Below are 23,369 nucleotides of genomic sequence, written 5' to 3' on the forward strand. Positions count from 1 at the left end.
AAATACATATCTTTGTTAGGAAGTTCAGGTAATAAAAGCAAAATCTTGGAAAAAATAATATTTCTCAAAGTAACAAAATGTCTATAGATAAAAATTTATTACTAAAAGAACAAAATAAGGCTATAGAACTCGGTACGGTACGTACGCCTTCCAGAGGATTAGGACTCAATGTTTATTGCTCGGACCCAACCTTAGGTCTTGTCGGATTAACTAAGCAATTAAGGCAAAATGTGTCGATGAGTTTTTCATGTAATTTTAGCCTTTTCCCAACGTTGCCAAATTTTTAAATTTTTACCAGCGTTGCTATATTTTGTAAAACTTCGTTTTAAAAAGAAAAACTTGTAGCAGAATCAATCTAGCGCTCGTACTGACTAGACGTGACGCTACCAATAAATTTGTACTCCTCCCAAACTAATATTGTTTAAATAAATACATACTTATTGATTGTTCTCCTTATATTAATAATAATGTGTTTTATTTTAATGCACCCAATAACATTCTAAACGAAATTGGCTTTGATATTTTAAAAATAAATTTAAATGATTTTAAAAAACTTTTGTAAAATAACATTTTAAGTGTTGGTTTTTTTAAAACGAACAAGTTGAGATCAACAAAAATCTTGGAATCTAATACCACTATTCGATTCTATGGAAAAAATTACTAGGAAACTGTGTCTTGCAATTGTATATTATGCACCAAGTGAGGTAAATCGGACTATATGCGCCAAGCGCAATTTTTGAAGACGAGTTCGAGAAAATTGTGCGAGACCTATAAAGGACTTACCGAGGTGCATACGCTTCGCGTCTGCGCAATCACTTTATTACTTTGTCTGTCGACTTTATTCCCCTCTGACGTCACCTAATATGTAAACTTCGAGTCACAACCCGCTTCACACTATCAATAAAACGAGGTTTTCGAGCATCTGTGATATAAACATATTTTATTGTTTAGACAATTATTGTTTAAACAAATACTTAAGTACAACAAAAATCTTAAAATCTAATAACACAATTCGATTCTACGGAAAAAATACAACGAAACTGTGTCTTGTAAAATTTTTTGTTATTTCAATTTACATAAAAAAATAAATAAACAAATTTACAGCTAATATGACCATTGCTTCGACAGTACGAAAACTGTCTGCGGCGTCATGAAATGAAAACTCCGAGATGAAAACCTTTGATAATAAGGTTAATATCCACACAAAAATAAAAACATATTCAATTGTTTAATAAATTATGGTTTAAACAAATACTTGAGTATATCAAAAATCTTAAAATCTAATAACGCCATTCAATTCAACGGAAAAAATACAACAAAAGTGTATTCAATTGCTTATAACTAATTAACAATTAATCTATTAATCCATTTATGCTTATGTACAGAGTGAATCAAATATTAAAAAAACAACTGTTGGAATCCTAGCGTGAGACCTAGCAATGAATTTTCACGTAAAAATAAAAAAATCTGTTTATAACAATTTGTTATAAACAAATAAAAAAATTTTTAATTTTTTAAAAAAATGACATTCATTCGTTTTCACGTGAAAAATTAATACGAGAACATGTATGACCTATGATATAATTTTTTTTCAACATATATTGTAAAAATTTTATAAACAAATATAATGCACTTATACTTGTCCTGCCCATGGGCAGAGAGAAGTAGATATCAACAAAACAACGAATGGGATCCTAGCATGAGACCTAGCAATAAATTGTCACGTTTTAAATTTTTTGGTAAAAAATTATTTATAACAATTTGTTATAAACAATTTAAGCCTTCGTCTGTAAACGTTTTTTATCACCTTCCGTTTGCAATCGTGTTTCATTAACGTCCAACTGTGTTTTTAATTTGTTAATGTACTCAAAAAAATATTAATCATAAAAATAATAAAAAAAATTATTGTTGCATTTATTTTTTATAAACAAATGAAGAAAATCAGTAAAAAACAGCGATTAATGTAAAAAATCATAAACGTGGGTCAAATCTGTCCCAGCGAAAACATTTAAGTATATTGTAGCTGCCAATAAAGGACTAGGATCGTCACCTTTATGCGTTAGTACTCTTTCCTACGTTACTTCTTTTAGGTGAAGACAGAGGTAGGTACTACTGGCTTCTTAAAAATATATTTAACTAAACAGTTCTAACTGGGACACAAATGACCCACGTTTACAAACGAAGGGTTAACAAATTTTTCAAAAAAGACGGTTTAGTCGTAATTTTTTCTATAGAATCGAATAGCGTTATTAGTTTTTAAGATTTTTGTTGTTCTCAAGTAATTGTTTAAACAACTGAATTTTTTAAATATTTCTTTATGGAAAATTATCTTTATTTTTAATGTTTTCATTGCTGTATTCACTGTTTAGATATTTGTAAAAGTTTGACCACAGCCTCTAATTATGACATTACACCCCTATAACTTCAAGGCGTGATTTCTAACCTGTAAAGTGGATTATAGCAGATATAAAATTATACGGGTCTCTTATTTTTCCGAGTACTACATTCAGACCAAGTTTCATTAAAATCGGAGATTATCACTTCCATAGGTTTACTTGTGAGATAGACAAGGACGAAAGTGAAGGCATATAAGAGAGCGGTCACAACTCGTCATACAGGCACACATGCATGCAGGTTGCCATGGCAACGTAAAGGCGACTTTAAGAAGGTTTTTGGCAGCCCAAAAACGGGCTGATCAAAAGTGATCCGATTCACTCAAATATCCAATCACCATAAGTATTCTTTTGGATCCAGCTAATCACAGCGTGTTCTTAATGACCTAAGAAGTTGTCCGAAAATCCCCTATACGTGAAAATCATCGGTGTTGAATTTAAAGGAGCGACCTCGGGGTGAAATCACATGGAGAGGTAAAAGTATAATATCAAGCAGAATTTCATGAGAGTAGAAAGGATAGCCTATCCGTCAATCTTACTTGCACTATGAAATTTTGCTTGACGTTTTACTTTTTACTTCTCCACGTGATTTCACCTTCCGCTCTGCAGGCAGACAGGCTGCAGAGCTGAGGTCACTCCTTAAGAATTATTTTAAACTAAAAAGGAAAGCGATACATGGTTCACAAAACAATCCGTAAATTAAAGTTATTAAAGGTATTTTATATATAATTTATAAAATTAAACAGCACTTTATATTTAAATAGAAAGTTAATTTTAAAAAAATTGAACTTCGAGCTAAAAGAATATGGCTGCATATTTTGCGCATGTGCACTATGTTACAGTATAGTTTTTGTGAAAAAATATTTTTGTTTATAACTTGAATAATTTCATCGTTCAAACATTTAAATAGTGCTTCAAAAAACATGCAAACGATTGGCATTAATATTAGTTGAAAATATTAATTTTTGTTGTGCAAGTGTGAAGTTGGCACGTACATTTTAAAAATTGAATATCTTTTTTATGTTTTATATCAAAACGTTAAAAGTTGATTTCCAAACATGACAAAGCGATTCCAATAAAAAAGAAATGATAATTTTATGGTTGCTGTGCTAACTTTACGGAGGTGAAATTTAGTGGTCATTTTCTTTCTGAGACCAATTTAACAAAAAAAAGAAAAGATTTGTATTGTTCTGTCGAATAAGAAAGGAGTTCCATCAATGGTCCAAATGCACGAAAGTATGAGTTTTCCGTAAATTTTCGTGATATTGTTCCGGGTCGGAAAATCGTAAAATTGTGAGTGGTGTTAAAATGTTTGTTCCGCTTGACTAAAGTACTCTCAAGTAGTTCATGTACAAGATCTGAAACAAAAATTTTCGACAAAGAGTAAGTGGTACATGAGCATCAAGAAAATGTACATGAATATGTAGAAGTACCTAAACATGTTTCAATTTCGGGTGCAAAAAATATGTACAAAAATATTACATGAACTTATACAATTCTTAAGCATTTAAGGTTTTTAAGCCGGGAATCCTTGTACCCATCCATAACGAGAAATACAATTATTAATATAAAGCTGTTTAATTATGTTTCACGTATGCTTACTAACTTTCATTATTTATATTTTTCATTACTTATGGTATCCAAATAACATCTTCTTATATATTACGAGTGTCAACACAGTAATAAGTTGAGTACAAGAAGTTGAGCTATCTCAGTAAAATTCAGAGTATTTTGTTAAGGCGTTGTCCGCAGTGGCGAGACAGCCGGTGTGGCGAGACATTAGGATATTTCAGACAGCTGAACTGACTGTGCTGGCACTTCTGGTCTGAAAGTCAAGTTTTATTGTGCTTTAACTTTTCAATATGATACATACGTTTTTGATGTACGAAATATCGCTATACTGATAATAACAGTTTCAAGATATTTTAGAAGTTTTATTTCCCATCGGTATAAGTGATAATATATAAAAATTTCCGGAATTTTCTGAAGGGTTAAATGTTTTGAGTCTTTAGTATTTAAGTTTCCTTCAAAATTTCCAGAGCACTATGAATTATTGTTCGATGCATAGGATTGTACATCGTCATTACCGAAAAATGCTGTTTCCGCATTGGCGAGACACTTGTTGTCGGCAGTGGCTTTTTAATATCTAATAATATTGTACATGTCCTAATGAATTTGATATAATTTTTGTACGTTTTGTCGACAATATTTTTCATAACTATAGTTTAAATTGAAAAAGATGAACAGGAAGAAAAGCTTATTTGTTTTTAATAACTGTGACATGGATTAGCGGCTCACAATCAGAAAAATATTTGCCTGTATTTTTATGATTGAATGAAACAATATTATGATTTAAAGGCATCAATTATTATACTCTTTCTCTTTGATTCCTTTGTTTTTGTTACGTTTGAACGATAAAGACTCTGATTTTAAGATAGTGTCTCGCCACTACGGACGATTTTTTATGTCGGTAGTCGCGAGACATTATCGTAAATCGGCAATAACTTTTTTTTCCAATATCTGTTCTGTAACTGTATAAGTTAAATTTGCAGTATAGAGTCACACCTGTCCATGGATATATATACAGACTTGATGTTCTTGAAAATGTGAGTGCTATAACAAAAAAACAAAACGTGTCTCGCCACTACCGACTCTCCCTTACAACTTTATTTGAAAAAATAGTACTACAATAAGTTTAATATATTTATTATTTATATTTATAGATGCACCAAGATGTAAAAAAGGATATGAGATATTAAATATTACTTCAACACACCTGCAGGCTTCAAAACTTCGTTGTGAAGTAGAAGCTGATCCTGCAGATGACATAAAATTTGCTTGGACTCACAACAACACAAGAGGGGATATTTTGCCAGTAAAAATTTCTCGCATTGTAGATAGAACCAAGACTATAAGTACCTTAGAATATAAGCTGGACACTGACAAAGATTTTGAAACTCTCGCTTGTTGGGCAAGTAACAGTGTAGGACGACAAAAATCGCCCTGCATTTTCAATATTGCACGTCCAAGTAAGTAAATTATAGAAATTCATTAATTTTTTTTCTACTATAAATTAGTTGAGTGGTAGAGTACTATTACTTCCCGAAGGAAGAACGTACTTTTTTTAAATAAAATTTTATTCATTTAATTATGAAAGCATTTTTATGCTGTCTATTCAGGTTAGTAAGCACAGAATCTTATTTGTTGTGTAATCGTTTTCACCAATCCAAACAGAGATTTTGCGCACAAAGTCACAAATAAACTGACTTGTGTCAGAAAAAACGAGTTTTTCTAACACATTGACAAGTAGTAGCTTGTTGATTAATAGCTTCTTTATTAATAGCTCCCACAGTTAACAATTATCTGCCCATATGATTGCCTCCTCGTAACACATTCTTGGTATACCTGACTTTATCAGTTACAGCAAATCCTAGTTGGAAATCCAAAAAAAACCTTCCTTTAATATTACACGTACTTAACGACAAGACATAGTAAAAAATTAAGGAGGAGCACGACTCCCCACAAGGCACAACTCTCCCCTAAATTTAATCATTTTTAAATATATAACTATGTTACAATCGTTAACAGTCATATTCAGATGCACACATCTTTTAACTTAAATTTACGGACTTTAATGTTCAGTTAGTGTTTTATAAAAAATCCTTCATGTTACGGACGGAATTCCGTAAATTTTTAATTTTTTTGTTAAATATTATTTATTAAAAATAATATTTGTTAATTAATATTACAAATATGTTGTCAATTATACACCAACAACATACACAACACACACATTTAAATTTTCTTATGTTAAATATTCAATTATTATTTCAAATTAAATTAATAATTATTTATAACTTTACTTTATAAATTTAACAACGTAATTTTGAAGGTCTTAGCTATAATTTGCACTTTAAAAACTTAAAAAGTGATTTGTGGATCTTAAAATATGTTAAAAAAGGTCCGAACATGTTTTTCTAGAACTCAGCCGTCGATCAAAACTTTTGGCCGCCACGCTGCGGGGTTGTAGAAAAACATGTTTGAACATTTTTTAACATGTTTTAAGAACAACAAAATTTTTTTTAAAATTTTCAAAGAAGCAATTTACAGCTAAGAACTTAAACATGGTGTTAAAAATTTAAAAACTTAAAAAATATTTTGTTGTTCTTGAAATACGTTAAAAAATGTTCAAGCATGTTTTTCTACAACCTCGAAGCGTCAATTTTTTCCATACATTATTTTAGATTATGCCGGGAGTGATAAACATTAGTACTAAAGTAGAAAAATTGAATAATTTTTTCATGAAATCTTTTCTGTTTTATAAATACTAAAAAAAATATTTTTTTTATATACATTCAAACACAGAATTTTATAAGCTTTCCAAGCATCTAAGTTACAAGTCTCTATCTTATTTCTAACTTAAAATATCTTGCTTTAAAGTCAGCATCAAATTTCCACTCCTCTCACGTCAGGCGTACCGACAGTTTCCGACGGTACTGTACATATTCCTTGCATTTCTATGATAATTATTTGCAATAAAATATTTTAAAGCTATAAATTACGCGATTTTAAAGAAAAAATTAAATTTCTCAAAAAGGGCTCGATGAATGTTTTTGATTTTTGCTCGGAATATCTTCTTTTTTGTCCTAGCATACAATCCTGAAAGAAAATCTTGGTTGTTTTAATCTTTTATAATTATTTATTTAAGCTCACCGTGAAATATTGGTAAAAAAACCCGGCAGCCCCCTACGGGGGCAGCCACATTCTCGTCACGCGCTTCGCGCGTAAGGGCTCGCTTCGCGTGCTTATATGAGCGTGCCCCGGGGCGCGCGAATGTTGATCGTCCCGCTTCGCGGTCCGATATTGGTGCGCGCTTTGCACGCATTGTCCAAGCGTCGCGTTACCCGCTCCGTTTGTTTATTATAATTCAAAACCAAGTGGCATTAATTGCTTTTAAACTACACTGTATTATTCAAAAATTTCTCAATTAAATTTAAAAATTGTATTAATTATACTACCAGAAAGTAGTTGAGTGACCCAAGAAGCCATTTAGTAGAATGAGATTTTGTCGTTGTTTCAGACTTTGTAGTTGATTTAACTAAATTTTGAAGAAAAATGTGGCGGCACTGCAGCTTTTCAAACTTAGTTCCTTAATTTTGCGCCGTGGATTACCCAGGTCTTTATAATTAAAGGAAATCGACAAACCACTTTATTTTAATAAAGTAAGTTATTCCGCTTCGAACTGATTTCAATTGAGTAAAAGAAAAAAATAATTGAAAATTTAAAAAAATTAAAAAAAGAACTTTAAAGTAAATGCATTTCTAAAGCAACAAATTTATTATATGAGGTTTCGCCCTCATGTTTTTATTCCTAAAAATTTTTTTGTGCAATTGATATAAGTAAAATTTTTAGTTTTTATAAAATTCTCATCACGGCACGAAAAATAGAAACATACAATAGAAAAAGTAGGCGTACATTAACCCATTAACGAAATTTTTACAGGTACTTTGAGGCTCTATCAAATTGCGTACTAAAAGAACCGAAAAATTTTAAATAAACAATTTATAAGCGTTAAAAAAAAGATTTTATTAGAATTTTTAGGTTAAAACTGTGCTGCCAAAAATTAATGAGTAAAATAACACATCGAAAATAATTTTAAATTTTTATTACCTTAAATGTTATAGAACCCAAATGATACATACAAAAGAATATAACTAACACTAATCATAAAAATTTAATAAAAAATTAAAAATTTTTTTTACGCTAAGAAGTGGAAATAAATGGCTGGACTTAAAAAAAAAATTTGAAATGATTTTGATTTTATGTTACTCAGTTGTTATTCTATTAAGTATCTAAGTCGGAAAAATATGTATTCGATTTGTATTTTTAGGGAAAAATAGTAGAAAATTAAAAAAAAAGAAAACTTAAAAAATTTGAATTTTTTTCAAAATTTAAATAACTTTTTTGTTTTAATCTCTATCGAAAAGAGTTTTAAAAAATTCTACTTTTAAGAGTATTTTAAGGGATAAATAAAATTTTTCTTCAAATTTGAGAAAAATTGAATTTTTTTAAATTCAACATTTGAATAATTTTTGAATTTTTGGGCGGATTAGTCTGTCCAATGAACTCATGCTTCATTTTTACATGTTGAAAGAGTGTACCAAATTTCAAAGCGATTCGTTAAAATTTGTTCAAGTTATCGTGTGGACAAAAAAGTGTCTACAGACAGACGGAAAAGTTTTCAAAACCTATTTTTTTGGCATCGGGAGGTCTCAAACAAGGAGATTCACTGGAATTAGAAAAAAGTCAAAATCGACCAAAACGAATACTTTCTCATTTATGATGAGAATGTATAAATATAATTTTAAATGTATATACAGTCATTTTTTAAGGAATTTAGCTTTTTTTAGTTTTATCATATTTTTTGAGTGCTTTGGGATGAGAATAGGTCCATTTTGTAAACTAAATTTTTTTTCTTTCAATATAATTTGGTTTCTAACAATAATTTCGAATTTTTTGCTGCTTTTTGATATTTGAAGCCCTTTAACTTTTTCAATTTAATTTTAATTGAAAAATATAAAAGAGAAAAAATGTTTGTATTTTACTAAGGTATAAAAATATGAGGTTGAAAAAATTTTTTTTTAAAAAAATTGAAATTCAAAATTTTTGAAAATGCTGTGATTTTTTCATTTTTGATCGGAAGTGGCTGTCTATCGAACTTGCACGGAAAAAAAGTACAACTCCATTTGAGAATTTTTTCGGCATAACAGTTAAACATTTCGTCGAAAATGAACGAGCGATATTGTATTGCCAAAATGGCTAACCAGAAAGATTGAACTCTAAATTCACTATAGCCGAATTGGCTTAACTATCAGCTACTGCGGTAAAACTTATTCACAGCGTTGGATGTTTCGATCCTTCTTATTAATTACACTAGTTAAAAGAAACACATATAGTTAAATGCACATGTGGCAATTCATGCTTTTTTCTTCTCTATGAAAAGCTATACATATCTAGGCATACCCTTCTCAAAATCTTCTGTATTTGCTCTTGCCACAGACAGTATTATTTGTAAATCTAAGTTAACCGTAACTGCAACAATAGCTTTAATTAATAGAATGGATTTGAGCTCTTGGAAATCCATGTCTGACGAACGATATCAAAAAAAATGTTATAATAAAATGATAATTATAAAAAGACAAAATTCAGGGAAACAAAATTGTATTAAATTTAGCTGGCTAAACCAAGTGGAGAAGTTTTTCGAGATAATAGGAGTGGAGGCTGACTGGGAATCACTCCTCACGAAAACAAAGAAAATATCTTTGATTAAATTATATAAAGAGAAAATATTCCAAACAGATATAGGAAAGGCGCAGTCATCTTCTTCTCTAATAATTTTCCCACACTTGGAAGTGCTACAATAGAATTTACCAAAGTATTTAACAATAACAAATATGTCACTCAAAATCATTAAACTGATAGCTCAACTACGATTAATAAATAAATTCAATTCTAGGATAATTGTTAATTCTTCTGTATGTGTCTTGAAATTTGAAAAATACTGTAAGTTTTGTTATCTTGATATTGAAAACTCCGATTATGTCTTCCATTTGCTTATAAAATGCCAATACTTTGATAATGTAAGGAAAAAATATCTTTGTAATAGTAGTAACACAGAAGAAATCGAGAATACTTGTCTATTGGTTTTGATGAATCCGAATTTATCTTCAATTAAAAAACTAACTATTTTATTATATAAAATTTCAGTTTAAGAAATATATATTATGTAATAAACCCGAACTCCTTTGTATGAATCAGTTGATTCTTAAAAAATAAATATACTAGAAGAAAATAATTAACAAAAATCGGACAAGTGCGAGTTACACTCGCACTGAAATCGAGGGTTCCGTACTCGAAGCGAACTTATTTGGTATAAAAACAAATGTTTAAAAAATATGTGTTGTGTATTAAATAATATATGTGATACAAAAAAGAACAATTTTTAAAAAAAAATTTAAGAAAATTGTACCTCCTTTGGTATAAAAACAAAAAAAATTTTAAATTTGTTTTGTATTTCAAATAATATAAGTGATACAAAAAGGAACAATTTTGTAAAATTGAAAAAAATTGTTCCTCTTCGTATCACTTATATTATTTGAAATACAAAACAAATTTAAAATTTTTTTTTTGTTTTTATACCAAAGGAGGAACAATTTTCTTAATTTTTTTTTTTAAAATTGTTCATTTTTGTATCACATATATTATTTAATACACAACACATATTTTTTAAACATTTGTTTTTATACCAAATAAGTTCGCTTCGAGTACGGAACCCTCGATTTCAGTGCGAGTGTAACTCGCACTTGTCCGATTTTTTTCGTTTTTTGCGGAAAAATACATTTTTTTATTAAATTTATCATTTTTCTTCAAAAATTGGATAAAAATTGATCATCAACTCCAATCGCGCTTACATTTTTTCCCTGTATTTTTCACGCAAAAATACAGTTTTACAGCAAATGTGAACAATTTGGGTTGAATATTGTGTGCGCTAGGGAGAATAAATCATTTTTTTCGAAATTTTTGATTTTCCCTTGACAACGCTATGTAAATTGATCGGAATCAAGTTCGCTATATTTTTCCTGTAATTTTCACATAAAAATACGTAAGTGTACCAAATTTGAGCTCTTTATGTCAAAAGATGTGGCCGCTAGGGGGGGGGGGTACATAGTCATTTTTAGGCATTTTTCGTAAAAATTCATGGTTTTTCCTTGACAACGCTATGTTAATCAATTCCAATCAAGTTCGCTATATTTTTCCTGTAATCTACACGCGAAAATACATATGTGTACTAATTTTCAGCCCTCCAGATAAATTTGTGTGGCCGCTAGGGGGGGGGGGGTACACGATTTCAAAAAAACCGATATTAATAGGGTTCCGAACCGAGTACGGAACCCTAAAAACATAAAAAATTGTTTTTTAGTAAATTTCTTAAAATAAAATAATTTTAAATGTATATATCCAAAAGTTCGTAAAAAATTGCATAAAATTGCAAGATAACCCTTTTTTGGAGTTAAATTTGGAAAAAATTAATTTGAAGTAATTTTTTAAAAATTGAGTAATTTTATAGGTATATATTCAAAAATTCGTAAAAAATTGCTTAAAATTGCAAAATAACCTTTTTTGGGTTAAAATCGCAGAAAAATGTTACAAAAAAAGTGTGTAAGATTTTCTAAAAGCATATGACAAAGGATTTTGATTTATTTGAAAATAAGTGAAAATAGATTTTCCAAAGTGGGTGTCGAGGTCATGGTGTCGGTGTCGCTTTTGGAAATTTGTTAACTTAATATTATCGAAGATGTCTAGGTTTGAAGTAACAAATCTTACAATTTTTATGTTAAAAACAATTTATTTCAATGACACTTAAAATTAAGCACAATGGTGCTTTGGTTTGTAACCAAAAATTTGAAAATAACAATAAATAATAAAAAAAAACCATAAATAATGGGCAAAAACTTGAAAAAATTTGTTTTTAAGTAACTTTTTAAAAACAGAGTAATTTTACAGGTACATATCCAAAAATTCGTTAAAAATTGCTTAAAATAGCAAAAGAACCCTTTTTTCGAGTTAAAAAGCAAAATAACACTTTTTTCCCTTTAAAATTGCAAAAACACGTTACAAAAAAAAGTTTGTAAGATTTTCTAAAAGCATATGACAAAGTGTTGAAGACGGAAGTTAATTAACAAAAGAAAATAAAATAGATAATTTGAAGAGAAAATAATAAAGTTAGAAATAATACTAATTTTTATTATTAACAATTCCGCTTATTTGGAAAGGGTAAATTGCTCTTCGCTAACAAAGTGTTTGTTTTATGAAATTCTTTAATTTTCAGATAGTGTATATAAATCCAGAAAAACTCACCTAAATAATAATAATTAAAATGATACAGAAAAGTATCAAATTACTTTTCTAACTCTTAAGAGTTTAAAAACTCTTGTGTCATATGATGTGTGGAAGTCGTTCTTTTTACCTTCCTTTAATTTATATCTTTTCTGATGACAAACTTGTATTATTTATTGTCTTTGAACAATTATTTCAATGTTTCAAATTCTATTTATTAAAAATTCAGAATGTTGAGTTCACCAAACCTAAATTTTTAAACAGTTAAGTTAAGATATAAAAAATTGTGTTGATAATAAATACTTTTAAAAATAAGAAAAATTTCTGCACTTTTTACATTTATAACACTTTGTACTTGATAAAATAATCTTCCTTTTTCAATGAACTTTTTATATGATAGTTGACTTCACAAATTGTGGAATATACACTTTATAATTTTAGATAACTTGACAATTTCAACCCTTACTGTGGGGAATAAACAGTAAACTCAACCACTCTCAGTGGGAGTAAAACTTAATAATCATCCGCCTTTTTGCGAGAAACACATCCGCTCTGCGGGAAAAACAAATTAAGACTCCTCGAAAAATAATTCGGTGGCAACGATCACACCCTGTTTGTATGTTATTTTAAGTAGTGGGAGGGCGATTTTGCAATCAACACCTCGTTGTTTCCATGCGAGTTTTAGCAAAACTTGGATTTTAATTGTGGCGTGATCGGTTTTACCACCTGAATTACCTTTATGATTTATGTGTTTTCTAATTTTTCAAATTAATGTGGCAACTTCTATACATTGTAGGTCTCACAATTAGCGAAATTGTTTCGCAATTTAGATCGTGTTATTTCGCAAAATGAAGTTCAATAATCTCAAATCATTTGCGAAATAACCATTGATTTCAAAATTAAAATAAATGAAAAATAAAATTATGAATATTTATTAAATTAATTTGAAATATTATTTGAATATTTTAGTATCAGAAAATTTATATGTTTGTGTGTTGTGTATGTTGTTGATGTATAATTGACAACGTTTTTGTAGTATTAATTAACAAATATTATTTTTAATAAATAATATTTAACAAAAAAAAATTAAAAATTTACGGAATTCCGTCCGTAACACAAAGGATTTTCATTTATTTGAAAATAAGTGAAAATAGATTTTCCAAGGTCGGTGTCGAAGTTATGGTGTCGGTGTCGCTTTTGGAAATTAGTTAACTTAATATAATTGAAGAAAAAGAAATTAACAATACATTAAACTTTCTAGACACAGCAGTTACAAAAGATAATAACAAATTAACAACAAATTGGTACCAAAAACCAATTTCTTCAGTGCAAGTCTTAAATTTCTTATCGCATCATCCCTTTAAATACAAAATAAATGTCATCAATAACCTTGTTGATCGTAGCATACTATTATCACATAAAAAATTTCATTATGAAAATATTAATAAGATAAAGAATATCCTCATCAATAATAATTATCCAATAGACTTACTGCAAAAAACAATAAAAAAACGATTAGCTACTCTCAAACGTAAAAGATCTATCATCACATTACCACAACCAGGTACCCAACAACATAATATTAATGAAATCGATGACAAGAACTATAAATATATCTCTCTTCCATATATACATGGTTTATCTAAAAAAATATCGGCAATTCTCAAACCGTACAATATCCTGCATATTTCAGTCCAAAAAAGATCGAATTCCAAAAGAACAACAAATAAATTTTGCATATGAAATTCCATGCGCAGACTGCAACTCCGTCTACATAGGAACAACCATGCGAAATTTAAAAACAAGAATCAAAGAACACAAAAATGACATTTACAAAAAACCAGACAAGTGGACTACTTTAACCAAACATAAATGAACTGAAGACCATCTATTTAATTATAATAATACAAGAATCCTTGCTCAATCTAACAACTATAAAAAAAGAATGATTTTGAAAATGACGCATATTGTTAATAATTCAAATACTGTCAACCAACGGACAGACGTAAAAAATCTATCTACATTTTACAAAACATTACTACAACAGTCATAAATTAAAATCAATACATTTTCCCTCATTCACTCAAAAATAATTGGAATGTTTCCCTTCTCTTTGTATAACGTATTTCTTTCTTTTTACGAGCTCTCCAGAGGACACTTGCCGATTTGTTTATACTATCTTCGAATTTCTTACTCTCCTTTCAATAGGACTCTTCTTTCGAAGCGTAACTACACATGTTACAAATATGACACAACCCCATAAAAACCGAAGTTCTCACCCTACAATTTATAACACACCCACTTACAAACCCCTTTCTCCTTAGTCTCTCTTCATTTCTCCTTTTTTCTGCTAAAAGGTCCTTTAGTTTACTTTAAACCCCGAAATGATTAGAATGTCAAGATTTCTGTGCAATAACCATCATTATGGGTTTTCATTGATTTACACAAGTTTAAATTTAATAAATAAATTGTGTACAATGTGCTTTGTGCTTCAGACACTTTTAAGTTCTGAATTTATAATGGATATTACAATTTATTATCATTAACGTTAGTGTCAATATATATATTTATACATATACATCACATTACTTTTGACTTAAACTTTAATTTTAACTAAGAATCACTATTTTAATTACTATGAAAAAATATCAGAAAACCGAATCAAATATTAGTAAAATTAAATAAATATCTCAATGTTAATATGAATTTCGTTCATTTTATAATTTATAGTCTATAACAAAGAATTGTTTAATTATATTAAATTTAAAATATTGTTAATAATATTTATGTATATATATATATAAATATATATATATAAAATTTTTTTGCATATTACTCTATTTAGATTAAAAAAATTTTCTTGTATATTATTCTGCTTAGATAATAAAAATTTCACTGTTGAAGATCCACATATGGATTGAAACGTTTGAACAATAATTATTTGATTTAATTATTTGGATCCTAAAGCCCATGAAAATCACCAACACAATATTATTTATAACTTTACTTTACATTTAATGAATTTTGAAATCAATGGTTGTTTCGCAAATGAATTAAGATTATTGAAATTCATATTCCGAAACAACACGAACTAGAGTAAAATCAACTTTACTAATTGCGGGACTTACAATGTATAGAAATTGCCACAATAGTTTGGCAAATTAGGAAATATATAAAAATCACAAAGGTAATTCAGGTGGTTGAACCGATCACACCACTAATAAAATGCAAGTTCGCTAATACTTGCATGGAAACAATGAAGTGTTGATTGAAAAATCAACCCTGCCACTACTTAAAATTATATACAAACAGGGTGTGATCGTTGTCACCGAATTATTCTTCGAGGAGTGTTAAATTATCTTTCCCGCAGAGCGAATGTGTTTCCTGCAAAAAGGCGGATGAATTTAAAGTATTACTCCCACTAAGAGTGGTTGAGATTATTGTTTATTCCCTGCAGTAAGAGTTGAAATCATTGAGTTTGTCTATAAAAATACAAGTGAATATTCCTCAATTCGTGAAGTTGATTAATATATAAATGTTCGTTGAAAAAGGAAAATTAATTATAAAGTATAAAGAGTTATAAATGCTAATGTGCAGGATCTAGTTAAAATCTAAAAGTGTTTTATTAATATCACAATTGTTTATATCTCAAATTAACTGGTGGGAAAATTCAAGTTTGGTGAACCCAATACTCTGAATTTTTAAAAGCAGATTTTGAAATATTGAAATAATTGTTTAAAGAAAATAATTAATACAATGTTATTGAAAAGGAAAATATAAAAAATAAAGGAAGGTAAAAATGACTTCCGCATAATTGGGAATCGTATGACAAGTACGAGTGTTAAACTCTTAAGAGTTCGAATAGTAATTTGATACTTTTCTGTATCATTTTAATTATTATTATTCTGGTGAGTTGCTCTGAATATTTATACCTTATTTGAAAAAAAAGAATCTCAAAAAGAAAAACAAACATATTACTCACATTTCTAACACACACTTTATTATTTGCTGTCTCATTTTATGATGGACAAATTATTTTCTTACTATTGAAAATATTTTTTTATTTGATCTCTTTGTTTTGATTACAATAAACCATTCTTGTGAGACTTGATTTCGGTCAAGTAGCTTAACGTAAATGTTATTTTAATTGTCGACATTTTTATCAATGATTAATTTGGGGAACTAAATGTACTCTTTTGGGGGTTGAATGAAAAAATGTATTCTTGGTTTGTGCTGATTCAGCTCTGATTTATTTAATCATCTTTTCATGTCTTTATCTTATCTCTCTTTTTGATACTTTTTCTAAAATACCGACTATCCGGGTTTATTGAATTGATAATATACTGAGGGACAGTCCACTGCCTTAATCTAACTTTGTTAGCGAAGAGCAATATACGCTTTACCTATGAGCGGAATTGTTAATAGTAAAAATTAGTATTCTTTCTAAACATTATTATTTTCTCTTTAAATTATTTATTTTTGTTAATTAACTTCCGTTTTTAATACTTCATATATTTACAATGTCATAAAAGATAGAAAATTTAAACTACATCTGTTGAAATTTTTATTTAGTATTTAAAAATTAATTGTTTATTACGATTTTCATTAATTATTATTTTTTATATTTTGTCGTTGGGTATAAAAAAGGTTATCTGAAATATACTTATGTAGGTATATAACAGGAAATGTATACAATGGAGTTTAAGAGAGGGGCTGTGTTTTCTTGTGTAGAAAAATTAAAAAAATAAGTTAGTTCTTCGCAAGATATTGTACAAAGTGGAAATAAAAAGAATAATATCTGTACAAGTGCTTATATTATTAATTAAATCTTTTTAATTTTTGAATAGGTTATGGGTCTAGGATGGTGAATTATGTATTAAAGTAAAATAATTGTTTTAATATGGAAACCTCTAATTTAAGTGTAAAACGGAACATTAAAATATTTGACGGGGAAAAATACAGTATATGGAAGTTTAGAATACGTGCGGTATTAACTGAACTTGAAATGATTAAAGTTATAGACGAAGAAACTCCAGAAGGAGATGAACTAACTGATGGATGGAAAAAGGCTGAAAGAATCGCCAAAAGTATAATCGTAGATTCTTTGGCTGATTCGTTTCTTAACTTTGTGACTCCTAGAAGTACAGCAAAATAAATATTAAAGAATTTAGATGATAATACAGAAATGACTTATGAAAATCAAAAAAATATCAGGAATTACTTTCAAGGACAAGGAAGAAGAGGTAAAAAAACTAACAAAAATCGCACTTCTTTAAAAGCAGTAATAAGTTTAAAGCTAACAAAACATCTTTTAAGGGAAAATGTCACCATTGTGACAGAAAAGAACATACGAAAATGAAAGGCTATTATAACAAAGAAGGCAACAGGTACAAAAATAATCCCTGCCAATGGTTTTCCACTACCAAGAGTCTTGCAGGGGAGGGATACCTCAGTGCCGGCGCTGCTGGAGGTGAGCAAGTTGACTTCCCAGCATCGAAATACAGTGACAACAGTGCTACAGTGTCTTAAGGTTCCCCAGGTCCGTTTGGAAAGACTTGGAAGTAGAAGAGAAAGTGCTTCAAGCGTTTCAAGTGTCAGCGGCTGAAGAAGTTTGATTCTGTCTGACCTAGACAACGAGGCCATAAACGAGGAACGCGAAATATGCGTCAGTTTGAGGATGTAAGTATCTAAGTTCCTTCTGAGAATCAAAGAGGAGGTCGACAAGATGGTAAAATCTTGCGACATCCATAATAACGCTAATCAAACGAACAAGGATGGATTAAAGGTTCTTCTGGACCTTGTAAAATTGGCGAAACAGAAGCACGCAGAAGCTGATAAGGTTATGCAACATGCAACCGGGAGGATCGGACCAACAAGGGAGAGCGTATCCATGAGAAACGTATTGTACCGACAGTCTGGAAGAGACAAAAGCCGAAGGACAAAAGAGGAAGCACCTCCATTGAGTAAGAATGACAAGGTGACAAAGGCACCGAAGCCGAAGCACTCCAACAAGACGAAGAATTCGAGAGGATCAACAGTGGTCGTCGGAGTCGCTTCAGGTAAGACGTATGCTGATGTGTTGGGAAAGCTCCACAAGGACGTTAATCCTGACACCAGCCACACGAGAGTCTTTGGGGCAAGGACCACTAAAAAGGGAGACCTCTTGATGAGGGTCGGATGTTACTCGGACAAGGTAGCTTTTACCGTCGAGGTGATCAAGGCTATTGGCAGCATGGGTAATGTGCAGACGGTGGATCGGAAGGTTACACTTGAGATCCGCGATCTGGATATCTTTACCCATGAAGCAGAAGTTCAGGAAACGCTAAAACAAGATCTCGGAAAGTCGGAAGGTGACGGTCTTAAGTTTGCATAAGTTTGCAGATTGGAAGAGCAGCCCCAGTTGATTCTTGTGCAAAGCGAAGTCCGGCGACAAGGTTCTTCTTAACTACGTCGCTGGAAGTGGAGCATGCAGAGTGTTTAGGTCAGTCCTCGAGGAAGCCAAAAAGACTCTCGCAAGAACAAAAGCGAAGTAGGCCAGAAAGATCGGCAACGGCAAGGTTCGCGATAGCAAGATCCCAGGGACCTTTACCTACGAAGTTTAAAGCTTAACGGCAGTTCCGTAGTGTGAGGATTAGTCTAGCCAAAGGGTGTGGTTTTTAGTGGGTCGACCAGAACAAGAACTCTCATCCCCACATAACTTCGAAGCACCGGACTCCAAGTATTTGCCTTGGATACTAAGAGATATGCAGATTTTCCACTTCCCTCGTAAAAAAAATTATAAAAATAATCGAGAAAGAAGTTTTGTTTTTATAGCTGGAAATAATCAAATTGTCAAAGAAAATGAAAATAATATCACTTTTCTCTTGGACTCAGGTGAAAGCGATCATATTATTAATAGGGAAGATCTAACAGGCAATTTCAAAGAATTAATTCCACCAATCAAGATTTCTGTGGTCAAGTCTGTGGTCTTTTTGATAGCAACGAAAAAAGGATCGACTATCTTGTCAATAAGAAAAATGCAGAAGGTTCGATTGCAGGTCTAACGTCTAACTTTACATGGTTTAATTTAATTGTATTATATATAAAGCTATTCATATGTGTTTAATTTATGTTGCAAATTAATATTATACTTAATTCATTATATTGCTTAAATTTTAGATTTTTAATAATATTTTTGATACTATATACAAATATTAAAAATGGTATCGTAATATACTATTTTTCATTATCCCCAGCCGAATGTACGTTTAATAATGAATAATAAATAATAAAATAGCGTTCGCTCATATAAATTTCTACTACTTATACTTTTGCGGCCTGCGACAGTGCGCTACCGTTGCCCGCCCGACTTTTGCAAAACCGTGGCTTCTGCTGGTCGGGACGGGTATAGGAAGCATATTATGGATGTTTTCGTCAATCACTGGCAGTAACTAAAACCAGTGAACAGTGGTGCTCAACTGAATTTTTTGTTAAAATGCAAAATTGCACACGTGTGAATGCACCTTTACTGTCAGTAGTCAGGAAGGGTTAGTTTTGCTCATGATTTGCTTTTGAAAGAAAGTGTTTTGCTGAACTGCGTAGAAAATGCGTAGAAGTGTGCAATACTGCAATTACCTTGTGCAATTAGTTGTTTTTTATTTTGATGACCAGTTTGTTTAACAAACTATAGAAGAAAATGAGTGATAAGCACTATAAAATGGTTGAAGCTATTTTTGACCCGACAACGGGTAAAATGCTTCATCATCCCGACAACAGCAATTTGATTATGTGTTTTGCCCTGGACTCAAACGGTAAGTAACGTACTTTCAATTAAATTCACAAAATGTGAATTTTCCAAATATAATTTATGTATATAATTTGGCAAAAGAATTTAAATATGAACGAGTTTTAAAATTAATTGATGTTAATAAGTTCACACTCAACATTATTATTTCATTTTTTGTTTTTCGATTAGGTAATTTAACATTTTTTGAACGTATTTTACTATTTTAAAAAAGAGAAGTAATTGAACGAATTTCTTTTATGAACTGATACAATTAAAGAAATGTATTACACAAGCATTTTTTAATGGGTAGTTATTTTTACAGTGCACATTAGAAATTTTTTTGCGATAAGCAATATTAAAATTGTATTAATATTTCAAATAAAGTTTGTTCTTGTTTAATAAACATAAATTGGGTGTTGTAAAGTTTTGAACTTTCTAGAGGTGTGCAAAATCCCGAAAACTCGAATTGGGTATAGGGCTAAATTTTTGTCAGGTCGGGCTCGGGTTACTTTCAATGACCTTTGACTCGAAATGATTGATTTTGTGAAGAATTTCGTCAGAAGATTAAAATTTGCTTTTTCATCGACTTTTAAATAAAGTGAACCAAAAAAAATAATTTTGGAATTTTTATTTAAAACATCATTTCTTATAAACAAATTCATTTTTTTCAATTTGAATATTTTTCTCTCTCCAAAATTGCTTGCAAACTGTTTCTTCCATTCCTAGACAAGAAATAAAGCTAAAAAGTTTTTAAAAGCCCCATATTCAAAGAAATAAATTTGTTTATAAACAATTATTATTTTTAATATACATTTTTAAAACTGTTTTCTTAATTCTTATTTTCATTTATTAGAATAAAAAGTTTTTTTTCACTTAAACCCTACATTTTACAAATAAAAATGCAAATTAAAAACGAAAAAAATAATTGCTTTTTTCAAACAAATTATTAACAAAAATTTTTATCAGGCCCACTCTAAAACTACTACACTACAATTCTTATCATTTTCAGATAAAAATTAAGAAAAAAATTAAGAAAAAAAAATTGGAAAAAATGAATTTGTTTATAAACAATTTTAATTTTTAAAATAAAAATGCAAAATATTATTTTTTCTAAACTGCATCCCAATCGTCAAGGAGAAAATAAACTTTTTTTATTTGGCGAAATATTTTTAAAATCAAGCATTTTTAAGTTATAGGTAATTGAAAATAGATCTATACTTCAAAAAATTTAAGGTTTATTTATTACTATTATTATTATTATTATTTATATGATATTCGGGGTCTTATTCAGTAAATATTCATTTAATTTTTTTATCTAAAACCCGTATATTTTACTCATTTTAAATTTTCTTTTTTTTCAATTTTGAAGATACTTTTTTTTCAAAATGCTAATTTTTATAATAAAATATAAAATTAAAATAGAATATTATTTAAATTTGTTCATTTAAACATTTAAAACTTTATAAGGGCATTAATAAGCGTTAACAATTGCATAGTTCATCAGTAAGAAAAAATTTATGAGTTTGTGATTTTACAAATAATTTAGATTTACAATTTTACGAATAACATAATGGTGATCCTCGAAAATATTTATTTGCTATACCTTAAAAGCCTTGGAAACATCTTTAATTTTTTTTTAAATTAGTTGAATATTTATGTTCATTTTAGGACGAGAAACCGTTATATATTTGCCACCTGAAAAGGTGCCAAATATGGACATATCGCCACCGCCATATCTTGTCGCAACTACGTCAAATGCTGATCAAGATCAACTTGATTACGGACAGGATGAGGACGAGCTCGAAGAAGCAGAACAGGAGCAAAAGCTGGATTAGTATCAGTATCAAGATCAATATCAGGATCAGTATCAGCATGAAGATCAGGATCAGGATCAGGATCATGATCAGGTTCAGGATCAGGAGCAGAGTCAGGAGAATTGTGAGAAAATGGATTTAGGTTGGTTTATAAATTTACTTAGGAGAATATCAATTATATTAAAAACGGTATATTTAAAATACCAATATATTTGTAAAAAAACGGTTCTAAACAGTTGCTTAATCACAAAAAATAATAATAATAAAACCGGCATTTACTGAAAAACCGGTTTAAAAAAACCGAAAACCGGGATTTCATAACCGACCACCGGTTTCCACAAAAACTTTGAAAGTAAACTGGTATACCGATTTACCGCACATGCCTAGATGTAATAGGATAAAATTGTTTTTGCAGACAAAAAACTTTGAAAAACCAAAAATTGTAACCAATTGCTCTTAAATTTGAGTCAGAGGTACTTAGGGGTTTTTGATGAAAATGTTTACGTCAGAATAATGAAAGTATAAAAAATTGGTTCGGGGTCGTCAGTAACACACACAGTTCTTTCCTTTTTTTAACCCCACTACTCCCCTTGGCACATCTTGTCAAATTTTTGACAAACTGTCTTACAAAAATTCAAAATTGATTGACCTCCCCCTTCATTTTTAAACATGTTAGTAAAATATCATTATTTTTTCATAAGATATTTTTAAAGTATTAAAAATTTATGTTATGTCCTTATTATTAAAAATTGGGTTTTGTAAATTCCTACAAACTATTTCATTAGAAGAAAATATCTCCTTCCCGCCCAAAAAAAAAGAAAAAAATAATAATTTACTCAACATGATTTATTAAACATATTTAAAAATTATATGCTCAAACAAATAATATAAAATACATAAATGTATGTTTACTTTTTTACTTTGTAATGTCACACTACAAACGATGACACAACCCCCTCTTTGTCACAATTGTCACAAAAAAATATGCAACCCTTCTTTCCCCTTCTCACCTTAACTTGTTGTGTATTTTATAGATGGACTCGTGTAATAGATATATTTAGTAAATTCGATTAATTCTTTACTCTGGCACACTTTCTAAAAATCACGTAAACGGCACACAGGGTGTTTGACACCAGAATTTCCAGATTGGCTTAACCTTTAGAAATAAACTCAAAAATTTGTGTCTTTAGACAGTTTTTAATATTTATTTTAAAAATTTGAGCTAAATATAGCAATTTTAATTTCACATTCAGATTCGTGGGAAAAAAATACATCGGAATACATTAGTATAGTGTCTTGGCAAAAATTTTTCTTGTTTTTGTGTTATTTAGCAGTTTTTTGAGTTTATTTCGAAATTTAAAACCCATATGACTATTATGATTGAAAATTAAGATTCGTTGAGAAAAAATACATGCTAATACACTGTGTATTGTAGCCCACACAACAGCGAAACTTTCCTGAAAATTTCCTAAAGATTTACTATAAATTTTCGAAATATTT

General features: G+C 29.6%; 1 protein-coding gene across 6 annotated transcripts in view; it reads left to right on the forward strand.

The window, feature by feature from the left end:
* The window catches only part of LOC127276942 (neural cell adhesion molecule 2), a 1,005,192-nt gene that overhangs the window by 603,172 nt on the left and 378,651 nt on the right, over positions 1 to 23,369 (forward strand). For all 6 annotated transcript variants that reach the window (XM_051297698.1, XM_051297696.1, XM_051297701.1 and 3 more), the window contains one exon: positions 5,117 to 5,422. In XM_051297698.1, coding sequence (XP_051153655.1) covers positions 5,117 to 5,422 — 306 coding nt within the window. The remainder of the gene's footprint in view (positions 1 to 5,116; positions 5,423 to 23,369) is intronic.

This window comes from Leptopilina boulardi, unplaced genomic scaffold, assembly GCF_019393585.1.
Source record: "Leptopilina boulardi isolate dan_hultmark-lab unplaced genomic scaffold, ZJU_Lbou_2.1 LbouV2_161, whole genome shotgun sequence".
NCBI classification, from domain to species: domain Eukaryota; kingdom Metazoa; phylum Arthropoda; class Insecta; order Hymenoptera; family Figitidae; genus Leptopilina; species Leptopilina boulardi.